Source organism: Odontesthes bonariensis, chromosome 12, assembly GCF_027942865.1.
Source record: "Odontesthes bonariensis isolate fOdoBon6 chromosome 12, fOdoBon6.hap1, whole genome shotgun sequence".
Taxonomy (NCBI): domain Eukaryota; kingdom Metazoa; phylum Chordata; class Actinopteri; order Atheriniformes; family Atherinopsidae; genus Odontesthes; species Odontesthes bonariensis.
The window spans coordinates 28,755,175-28,767,183 of NC_134517.1; the positions used below are offsets into that span (position 1 = coordinate 28,755,175).

Here is a 12,009-nt window from a genome sequence, read left to right on the forward strand (position 1 = left end):
CTCAACTCTTTACCACTACGATACAAAACAAACCCACCGAGCATCAACTGAATGTAGTTCCTCTTCTAACTTCTAACCTCACTTCTCAGAGCATGTGGAGGTGGCTCGTCACAAAAATAACCCAGTTTGAGAAATAACAATTTGAGTAAGCAGCTTAATTTCTGCAAGTTCGGGGCATTCGTGGAAAATTATAATTGCACAATGGGAGCAGAACAGCTAGCTAGCTAGGTTCCAGATTCACAGCTAGATGACATGGTTAGCTCATTGAAGGCTAACACTACGACCTGTTTTGGACCTCCCATAAACTCCCATTTTCAGTAAAACAGATACACATTTCTAAATTGGCTTTACTCTTAACTTTAAGCATTTGTTTTGTAATAGCTTTATTAATTTTGTGCAACAGAATTATTTATAGTCAAAGTCAAATTTATTTGTATCACATTTCATGTACAAAACAGTTCAAAGTGCTTCACATAAAATAAAAGCATTGCAGCAGGGAGTGGAAGAAGCATTAAAAATACATAAAATAAGATAAAGAGAAACATATGAAATAATTTAAATGAATTTAAAAACAAGCAACAATCCAGATAAATTAAAAGATATCGTGCAGATTTCATGCATAGACACATGAGAAAAGAAATATTTCTAATCTGGATTTAAAAATGTCTCCATTTGGTGAAAGTTTAATCTCCACTGGCAGTTTGTTCCACTTGTTGGCAGCATAACAGCTAAATGCTGCTTCTCCATGTTTAGTCTGGACTCTGGACTGGACCAGCTGACCTGAGTCCTTGGATCTAAGAGCTCTGCTGGGTTTATATTCTCTGAACAGATCACAGATTGTAAACCATCAGCAGGCTTTTAAAATCTATTCTGTGACTGACTGGAAGCCAGAGTAAAGACTTTAAAACTGGTGTGATGTGTTCAGATCTCTTAGTCCGGGTTAAAACTCCAGCAGCAGCGCTTCTGGATGAGCTGCAGATGTTTAATGCTCTTTTTGGGAAGTCCAGTTAAAAGAGCATTACAGTGATGGAGTCTACTGGAGATGAATGCATGGATGAGTTTCTCCTGGTCTATTTGGGAGAGGAAACCTTTAATTCTGTTGATGTTTCTGAGATGGTAAAAAGCTGCCTTGGTGACAGATTTGTCACCAAGGCAGCTATGTGGTTCTGAAAGTCAGATCTGAGGTTAACAACTCGGTCAGTGATTGTAAGGGCCCCGAGTCTCAAGATATTTACCAACGCTGACCCTCTTCTCTTTGCTCCCAAACAGAATGATCTCAGTTTTGTCTTCATTTAATTGTAGAAAACTCTCTCATACAGGTGTTTATTGTGTTTATAGTGTGTCAGACTTTTTCTGAGCTATTTCCACAGCACCTGGATGTGAATATTTAAAATGGCGGACTGCTCTAAGCATCGATTTCAGGTTTGATTCCCGGAATGTATCCATTATGCCACTAATGACAAAATCAAATAGTCATAATTTGATGGCTGTATTCATTAGTCAACGGGCCTGGCAGAAATTAATTACAGAGGGTAAATGAGTTGTCTGAGCAGGGCTTTAAATGAGCTTGGCTACAGTAACTATCAGATGCAGAAAATGTGCTCTCAGTTTGTTATAATCTGAACGTGCGACAGTAATGAATTCTGCAGCACTGCTAAAAAAAAAAAAGCGGTTTTGTGAGCCGAGGCTGAACTGACGGTGACCCTTTTTACTCCAAACTGAAATGAGGTGATAAACCTCATCGTTGTCTTTTTAAGAAAACGTCCCAAATCATCCGGTTTAATTCCCTGAAAATGCCAGAACCCACCAATTTTTTTTAATTTCAATTTCCGAGTCACGACACATCCAACAGAGACCTCCTTTTTCAGCCTCAGTCTGTGATAAGGAATGAGTGATAAGGAGCGGACTTCACGCTGCTAATCCCTCTTATGTAGGCCACATGGCTCAATTCAGCAGCCTTTCATTTGTGAATTGCTCGCTGTCACAGCTCGCTGCTGGTCCCACGCACGGGTCTGTCAGGACCTCCTGACTAACCATCAAGTAAATTACTCATCAGAGGTGGAGGGAAACAAGTGCTTTGAGTTTCTGTCTGTTCAGCTGTGAAGGGCAGAATGTCACCACACTTTTTACCTCGTGTGTATATATATACTAGGGCTGGGCGAGTTAACTCGTTATTATCGCGTTAACTCGTTAGTTATTTAACGCCGATAAATATTTTATCGCGGATTAACGCAGGATTTTATTATTTATTTTATTTTGTAAAAGCTTGTTGCTCACAGGCTTTTATTATGTAAAAGTCTGTAAAAGATATTTGATGTTTCTTTGACCATTTCTTCTATTTTGTTCTCCATAATCATTAAAAAACAACAAAATAGCTTCATAGTACACCCAAGATGTGAAGGAGCTCAACCTCATATCTCCTAACTGTCACAAATAACGGAAATCCAGTTGATAAACTGAAATAATTTCACACTATATCACTTTTTGAGTTGTACTTTTGCTGGATTTAAATGCTAAATTATTTTATAGATGAAGGGGGATCATATTTATGTATTTGTTTAGTTATAATTAGGGCTGGGCGAGTTAACTCGTTAATTATTTAACGCCGATAAATATTTTATCAAGCATTAATGCAGTTTTTTTTCTTTATTATTATTTTCTTTTTTTTCTTTATTTTATTATTGTAAAAGTCTGTTGCTCACAGGCTTTTATTTTGTAAAAGTCTGTTGCTGTCTGCTGCGGAACCGGAAAAGAAAGTAATCGGCGGATCCGCCAAACATGGAGAAGGGTACGGAACTTTTACTCGGCCATTTTCATTTTAAAGTTCTTCCAGACGGCGGAGTCGACAGAACCAAAGTCATCTGTAAACACTGCCAAGTTGAATTGTCTTCTCAGCGTAGTAGTTCCAGTCTAAAATATCACTTAAAGGCAAAACACACAACTGATAGCAGCAAGTCATTCAAGGAAACAGACAGTGGAGCGAGGCTTCTACATAAAAACTACAGAAAGATGCTGATGTTAAAAGTGTGTTTGCACAACAAATGTTATGGCACTTTCATTCATATGGCAGCACATTTAAAATCAAACTAAATGCTAAAAGCTATACACTACTTTTGGATTCATTTTTGGATTTTGCGTACAAATGCGATTAATCGTGATTAATCAGGGAAATCATGTGATTAATTAGATTAAACATTTTAATCGTTGCCCAGCCCTAGTTTGCACACATACCTGTACTTTACTACTTTTGGTATTTGCTGTTTTTTTTAAGTGTATTTGATGCTTTATCTGGGAAAATAGCAAATATAAATATGTGTGAAGGGTCGGGGGTTAAGGGGCAACCTATGACCTGCGATACATTTCTTGTTCGGGTGGGAATATTTATTGATTTATGTTTGATTGAATGTTTGTTAGAATCTCCTCACAGGGCATTTTCTAATAGGAGCATGAAATAAAAAACAAACTTAAAGATATTTTTCCTCGTTAAAAGATTAATTAACTAGAAACACAGTTGTCAGAACATACTGATTGAGTCATTCAGTAATCAATGTAATAAATGTTTTTTATCCTCATTAGGATTTACAGTCATCCCCTTGTGACTTTTTCTAATTTTAAGAGTAACGACAACAGCTTGAACGTTAAATCTGTTTCGAACTGTAACCCTGATCTCAAACCAGGTTGCAATAATAAATTTAGGATTTAAACGTGTGTAAATTATGTTGAATGAAGTGTTTTTCTCCACAAAATGTTGAATATGTTGAATTCCCTCACATCGTCCGTTAGTTGATCAGTTTTCTAGCACTTAAAGATCTATAGTTCAGCATGAGAATGAATGATTAAAAGTACCCCTGCTGTGTGATGTGTTGCCCCGGTTCCACCTCTAATACATCTGGTGCACGATTAAGACGGCATGTCGTGTTATAGGACTTTCTTCTTAAGAGAGAGAAAAGGGAAAACTGTAATTGATTTGACAAAGATGCGCCATCTGATAGAAGCAGAGGATTTTCTTTAACACGATTTGCCACTAGAGGGTGCTGTTGCTCCATTTTGACTTTGAAACGGCAACATCTTGGATCCGATTTCACTTGAATTTCATCGTAAAAGCTTCAGGTTGGGGTTTTTAATGACCTTTTTTTTTTATTTTTGATGAATATCTTTAACTGTTTTCCTTCGGTGGTCTTTTTGTTGACTTAAAGGGATAGTTATAGCAGTACATTACCTAATATTTGTTTAGTTTTTATTCCTGCCTGTGTGTGTTTTCTTCATCCGGGTTGCTTTTCAGAAGAGCTTTACCCCCTATTGAGTCTTTCCAATTTGTTCATCTTTGGTGATACAAATGAATAACAATAAACTGTCTTTTAAACGATACATTACACCTGTAGCTTTAATTCCTTTATCATTCTGTGTTTGCATTTAACACAAGTTGCCCATAAAAGGTGTCAAACCTTTCGCTCTAAACTCTAAACTGTAGCTCTTCTTGATTGATTCCCTGAGTAATCAGTCTCCCTCTTATGGATTGATTTTAAGGCCCCAGTGTGTTTATGAAGCTGTGAAGACACGAGCACTTCTTGTAACAAAGAAGCAGCTCGATAACGTCAGTTCTGCCTCGTGTTTAAAGTATCATCGCTCACCTTTGCTACACTTCTGCGTGTGGAAATGAAATGCCTGTCTTTATTGTTTATTGTGAGAGACCACCTCACACATATCCATAAACACAGAGCTTGTTGGTTACTGATGCTCCCGGGCTTCAGATCCCCCCGCCTCCCTCTCTCCCTTTTCCTTATTCACAGCCAGCCGAGCTGACAGGAGCCTCCACCAGCCAATCGGTAGGCTGCATCCCGCCGCTGTCATCCGCCCGTGCAGCAGGAAGGGATTGGCTCGTGCGTTCTGAGCTTGGAAGGCAGATGAAATGCCAGGTCTGCTCTGCCTATGGGAATAGCCAGGCTCCCCCTATAATGGGAACCAATACTCGCCTGACTTGTGGGCAATAACAACCAGTTCAACACCAGGAAAGCACGCGGCTCCACCTTTTTTTTTCTTTTTTAATCTGTTGCTCTGGTGTGGTTTGGGCTTTTTTGTCTATCTTCATGTGGAGAAACAGACTGCTGGTGGGCTCTGTCACTCCATCCATCCTCTCAGGAACAGGTTTATCTTCTGGTTTCTTTTGCACTGAGGAGCAGTTTTTCTGGAATCTCACTCCTCCATGTACGATAACTTGTACCTACATGGATTTGAAGACTCAGAGGTGGTGAGTGGATGGGCTTCTGGCACTCGTAAACCGGGTTATTTTCTTGTTTTGTCACTGGTTGATCCCTGCGGACGCTCTTACAGAATATGATGAGACTTGAGGGGGAGTTACAAGAGGCTGGGAGGGGAGTGTGTGCTTGAGTGTGTGTTTCAGCCTTCAGTTTTTTAACTGATGCCGTCAGCCCGATGACACTTTCTCCTCCTATTTGGGGTGTGTGTCTGCAGATTTTAAATCTTGACCATCTTTCCGTGTTGTTGCATGGTGAATGTAAACTCTGTCTGCCTCCACATTCATCACAGCCAGCTGTATGTCATCATGCTTTACTTAAAACACGGGCCAATATCATCAGAATTCTCCAGGCCATTGTCAGGATATGGAGTCGCTGTTGCATCCAGCTGTTTAATACAAGAACGACTGCATGGTTGAGAAATTAAGTCTGATTTTTCATTCTTTATGCTGATACCCACATAAATGGCTTTGGATAATTTATTGTTGGTCTCTAGAATAAGCTTCCATGTGATGAAAATGAGTCAGAACAGCAGAAAAGTGCCTCCAAAGGCAAAAAATATAGGAGCTGCTGCTGGTTGGAGGGGAGGAGGGAATCCCACTGAGCCAGAGTCTGTCAAGATCCTTCTGTAACACCACCTGACACGCTGGTTGTCTCTTAAAGATTGAAACGTGGAGGGAAATGTTCACACATTCTGTGCTGTCCGGTGTATATAAAGGGAAATGTTCTGGACATTTTGTTGCTGCTAAAGAGTATTCGTGTGCGTTTGAGCCCGTTTTCCATGTGTCTGGTGTAGCTCTGTCTGCGATGTTGATGTCTATAGAGATGTTTGTCTTGTAGCTTTGGTGTATGCTCAGCAACCATGTCCAAAAAAAAAGAGGTATAAGACCCTGAAGTCCTCTGGTTTGAAATAATTCGGCCTCATTCAGCCAGCTTTGGTGAGGTCCAGCACAGATGGTGATGAGACCTGACTCGCAGTCGGTGGTTCCACTACATCCTGAAGGAGTTGGATGGGGTCAGAAAGAAAAGGAAAGGATTGGCATTATGTTTATTGGCTCTTTTGTATGGTTTTATGTTAAGCTAAGGCACACATTTGACAAATTAGGATATAAATTCAGCCGTTATTATCAGTGTGAACTCACTTCACTTTTTTTAATCAAATACGTGGATATCTGCATCAATCTTTTTGTTCATTTGTAGTTTTTATGCTGTTTTATACCCTTTCAGACTATCTAAGCCTAACTTCCAGAGTCCTGAACGTATAAAATAACCATTTCCTGTTGTTCTGGCTTCCCTTTCTTTATCGTGGATCTGAAAAACTGATGAGGTCAGAAAGAAAAGGAAAGGATTAGCATTATGTTTATTGGCTCTTTTGTATGGTTTTATGTTAAGCTAAGGCACATATTTCAGAAAATAGGATATCAATTCAACCATTATTATCAGTGTAATATGTTTGTACCTTAGAAGTGAACTCACTTCACTTTTTTTAATCAAATAAGTGGATATCTGCATCAATCTTTTTGTTCATTTGTAGTTTTTATACTGTTTTGTACCCTTTCAGCCTGTCTAAGCCTTACTTCCAGAGCCCTGAATGTATAAAATAACTCTTTCCTTTTGTTCTGGCTTCTCTTCCTTTATCATGGATCTGAAAAACTGATGAGGTTGAAGACTATTTATTTGTTTGTGAAATGAACTAATTTAACTGCGTTAAAGTCCAATTTTTAAATAACTTTGTGTCTGTCGATAACTTCCGTCTCGTTTATTTCAGGACCAACCTGATGTCATGACGTCCAAACACTGTTTTCCTAACTCTGATACACACAGCTTGGGTTTTGATTTCTCGGTTTTGCATCGGTGCGTACACGATGGCATTGACTTTATGTGTCCTGTTAAAGTCAAAGTCAAATTTATTTGTAGCACATTTCATGTACAAAACAATTCAAAGTGCTTTACATAAAATAAAAGCATTGCAGCAGGGAGTGGAAGAAGCATTAAAAATACATAAAAGAATATAAAGAGAAACAAATAAAATAATTTAAATGATTAAAAACAAGCAACAGTCCAGATAAATTAAAAGATATCGTGCAGATTTCAGGCATAGACACATGAGAAAAGAAATGTTTTTAACCTGGATTTAAAAACGTCTCCATTTGGTGAAAGTTTAATCTCCACTGGCAGTTTGTTCCACTTGTTTGCAGCATAACAGCTAAATGCTGCTTCTCCATGTTTAGTCTGGACTCTGGACTGGACCAGCTGACCTGAGTCCTTGGATCTAAGAGCTCTGCTGGGTTTATATTCTCTGAACATATCACAGATGTAAACCATCAGCAGGCTTTTAAAATCTATTCTGTGACTGACTGGAAGTCAGAGTAAAGATTTTAAAGCTGCTGTGATGTGTTCAGATCTCTTAGTCCGGGTTAAAACTCTAGCAGCAGCGTTCTGGATGAGCTGCAGATGTTTAATGCTCTTTTTGGGAAGTCCAGTTCAAAGACCATTACAGTGATGGAGTCTACTGGAGATGAATGCATGGATGAGTTTCTCCTGGTCTATTTGGGAGAGGAAACCTTTAATTCAAATTAACTGGATTTGTTGCTCGTTCATGAGTCGCTCTGCACCTTTTCTTGCTCCTCTCCCCCTTTTAAATCCTTATTTTTTTAGGGTTTGGGGTTAGAAGTACACGGTTGTGGAAGAATTAATGTGCACGGTTAGTTCTGCGTGTTACATTGCTTGGACAGGTGCAGAAATAACATGTAAACAGCAGCATAGGGATGCATTACCACCTCACAACTTGCAACTATGGACTATGACACTGAAATGCTTTGGACATGTGGATAAACCTACTTCTCGCATGTTTTCTGGCACATGTATGTATTTTGTGACACTCTGTTGTTCATGCACGGTCCGTGCTGCTGTGTTCTGCGCCCTGAAACGTCTTTGAGGCTCTTGCAATGGTTGCGGTTTGCCATCAGCACTTATCATCAGCTTGTGGGTGACGCAGCCGGCAGGGGAAACGATGGGATTTGTTGCATCCTTCATCAACCTCATTGTGCCTAATTTTCTAATTTTCAGATGATATCCCGAGAATTCCTAGTTAGTGAACACTGTTCACTAACAATGGCAATAAAAACTAATTCTGATTCTGATTCTGAATATATTATAGTATATATAACTATAGAACATGTAACTAGACAGAGACATTGTTCAGCACAGTTTATGATTAGGAATTTAACTTGAAGTCAATATATTTGAAGAGAAGGCTCTAACTCACTTCCATTTTGTGCGTTTTATTATCTTTGAAGGATATTTTAATTGGAATATGAGCTCAGATCAGTGATACCCACTATTTTTCTCACAAGAGCCACATTGGCAGAGCAAAATCAAGGGAAGAACCACTTTTACGCCAACATACTAAAGTCCACTTTTGCAAATATGCATTTCTACATATAAAACATCCCACAAAAAAAGAAACAACACAGCCAATACATTTTCAATTCAGACCACATTTACCTTAATACTGGGATGAGCAGAAGCTGGCCTGCATGTCCTCGATTTTCTTCATGTTGTATTTGTAGTTTGTTGTTGTAATCATAGTGAGACATTCAGGATGAGCATGGTTTCTGTGCTGGTTTTTGCCCTTTTTAATTAAAAACCGATCCATTGTGCCTGCATCTCGCGCTGGCTAAAGGAGCTAGCGTGCTCTGCGGTTAGGTGTGACGGTGGTTTAAGCGGGCTGCGTTGCCAGGTTTAACAGAGCCCCCTTTAGGAAACACCATTAAGCCTTAATTAATACTTAATAAAAATACTTAATACTACAAAAACGCAAACTTAATAAAAAATACTTAATACTGTGCAGTATTTGCTGTGTGTTATTTGAAAAAAATGTATTGTTATTGTTACCATATTGTTATAAGCTACTATGCGAGTGCGAGCCACCGATTAAAGCTTGAGGAGCCGCATAATGAGTATCTCTGGTTTAGAATAAAAGTTTAATGTTATTGGCAGAAATTTCACCGTTAATATTTGCATTGCAAAAAGCGCTTTCCTTACCCAGCATGTTGGAACATTGTAAACCACGTATGACTCATCCGTACAGCAGCTATTATGTAAAACAGGAAGCCTATTAATCCTGCTGGCCTTGCTGACAGGGATTGTACTACAGAATATGTGTATTCTGAGGTGCTGTGAGTGAAGTGTAAGTGTGACTCATATTCAATAGATCTGGAGACATTCACCCCCTGACCTCCAGGCTCCAGAAGGAATGCTTTTAGTCCTGCAGCCTGTGTCCCATAGACGTGGAAGTCAGGGGAGGAAGAAAGATGGAGATGAGAGGACAGGCTGAGCTTTGGCGTCTGAACAGATAAGGCTTGAGTGTGGCACGATGGACTCAAGACCGGCCACTTGACGCTCTGAGATAATAACCCACTAGCAGCTCTCTGTCAGTGTGTGTTTGCATGTGGGTGTATTGGTTTGTGTTGATAGAGACGGAGCAGAGGCAGAGAGGGGCAGACAGGCTGATTTGGCAGGGCCGTTGCTTGTGTCTGCACACATGATGGTCTTTCTGGGAGAGCTCCAAAGTGCCACGCGCTGACTGACTGACATCATCGCTGTGATTCAGGCAGCGATAGTGTCGGGAATGTAAAGTGCACGAGTGCAGGTATCAGGAATGATGAGGCTGGATACGCTCAGCTTTTTTTCTTTTGTATTTGTGTATTTCAGGATTTTTATTTTTTTTATTTTTCTATCCTTCTACTAACTTTTTTGAGAAGGTGAATAATGCTAAAAGAGTCCCATAATTATTTAATGCCGATAAATATTTTATCGCGCATTAATGCAGGTTTTATTTTACTTTATTTATTTTAAAAAATATCTACCTGTATCACTGCGTGCTGCCGCCTGCCGACAGCCGCGCCTGTTACGGTGTTTGCTGCTCTCTCTGCACAGCAGGCAGTGATACGAAGGGAGAGAAAATAGCGCCAAACGATTGTGAGGTCTGACTTTTTCCTGGAGAACGATTTTGTGATGCAAATGTATTACTCTTTTGAACGCATATTGTTTTGAGAAGCAAAACGCTTTATTTTTTTAAACCCCAGCCAACTAGCCGGACTACCTTCCTCAACACCAAAACGAGGCTGGAACTCGGCTCACAGGATGCAGCAGGGGGTTAGAAAATGTTCATAAATGATATTACTAATATGGGATGTCATACAGCTTCATGTCAAAAGAGGCGAACTATTCCTTTAAGAAGCTGCTCCAAATGAGCATAGATTAGGGGGAATAGGTAAGAGTTTATCCAACTCTTCAGCCAGGAGGTGCTCTTCAAGGCCATACAACTGATGGGGAAACAAACTTTACCACGCTGGTCTCACAAAGAAAACAAACCCGCTATCTTGAGATAAACACAGAAATTGATCCATTATCACCAGAAAACAATCCTTGTTATCTGGAGATAATGGCATAATTAACTTGTGTTCCTGAGATCAGGGATCTCTTCAAGCCTTTTCTCGTCTCCCGTAGATTTGGTATCCCGCTGTTCAAAGCCAAACTCCTTGTTGTTTCTGTTTTCTGAAAGGTTCAACATAAAGCACAAGCTTGTCTGGAGGTTCTTTTATCTTCCTTCCTTATAGATTTCATTTGTAATGAGGCAGTAAATAACAGTTATTTGTATCAAGGAAAGACTCCCCTGGCTCTGAATGGATCATTAGCAGAGACGCCCAGAAGCCCGGGACAAAGACATTAATTCTCACTGTCCTGCCTGACAGGTTGATTCCAAAGACTTACTGCGGTACGAATCCTCTGTTACACATTTTGACGTTTATTTTCATTAAATTATTGTTGTGCTGGAGTAGCGATATTTCACCAAAGCCATGTATCAAGCTCCCAACAGGGCTTCCACATGCAGGAAAATAACTTTTCATCTTCTTTTATGGTTCAGATTAGTTACTGTTGTGAAAAGAAAATACATCAAATGCTTTCTTTTAAAAAGGTTTGATGGAAAAACATAAAATAAAGTGTTATTTAGGCACATACAGCGTACTCAGTGTCCTTCCTCCTGGCTACAACACAGTAACATCACATACTGTACCTCTGTCTTTGTGGTGTTTAAGAGGGAGACGATGCAAATATGCAACTCATTTGTTCTGCTGGGAAAGTTGCTGAGGACGATAATTAGATGAGACGAGAACCCTGAAGAAGGAGAAGAAAACTGATGAACAGGGCAGAATTTAAAGCAATATATCATGTCTTTGTTCCTGATCTGAAACAGCCCTTTGTAAGCATGTTTCTCTTGTTCCCACGAGCTTTACAACGTGAGGTAGAACTTAGAGGAAAGTTTGCATCCACACCACCACTGCATACCTTTATTCTGTTTGCAAGAATAGAACAAAGAATTCAGACCAATCCATGAATGATGATCCATGTCAGGTGGTCTGAGACGTTTTCCTCTGGGACGCTCAAACAACCTTAAATCTGTCCGCACCCTATGGTTTCCTCTATATAATGGATTATAATAAACAGAGTATGTGGCAGCATCCATGGAGGCAACAGACTGTGACATCATCTGTTGGGTAAAAATCTGTGCTGAAGTCCAGTTTTTTTCACCCCACTCTTGACAATTCAATCTTATGATAGATGGTGAATTTGTTATGTTGGTCCACAGCGAAAAACTATGAAGTTGAATGATAAAGGATAAAAAAATGGCTTGTTCAGGGTCCACAGCAGCTCTTGCCTGATTGCAACTGGGATAGGCTCCAGACCT

The 12,009-nt window shown here is 39.6% G+C and overlaps 1 protein-coding gene across 3 annotated transcripts in view; it reads left to right on the forward strand.

Moving 5' to 3' along the window:
* Positions 1-12,009, forward strand: part of cacnb4a (calcium channel, voltage-dependent, beta 4a subunit) — a 52,453-nt gene that overhangs the window by 6,801 nt on the left and 33,643 nt on the right. The window contains exon 1 of one of the 3 annotated variants that reach the window (XM_075479991.1): positions 4,874-5,248. The exons of the other annotated variants lie outside the window; for them this stretch is intronic. Coding sequence (XP_075336106.1) covers positions 5,204-5,248 — 45 coding nt within the window. The 5' untranslated portion in view covers positions 4,874-5,203. Of the gene's footprint in view, positions 1-4,873; positions 5,249-12,009 lie in introns of those variants that run through there. 3 annotated transcript variants of the gene reach the window in all.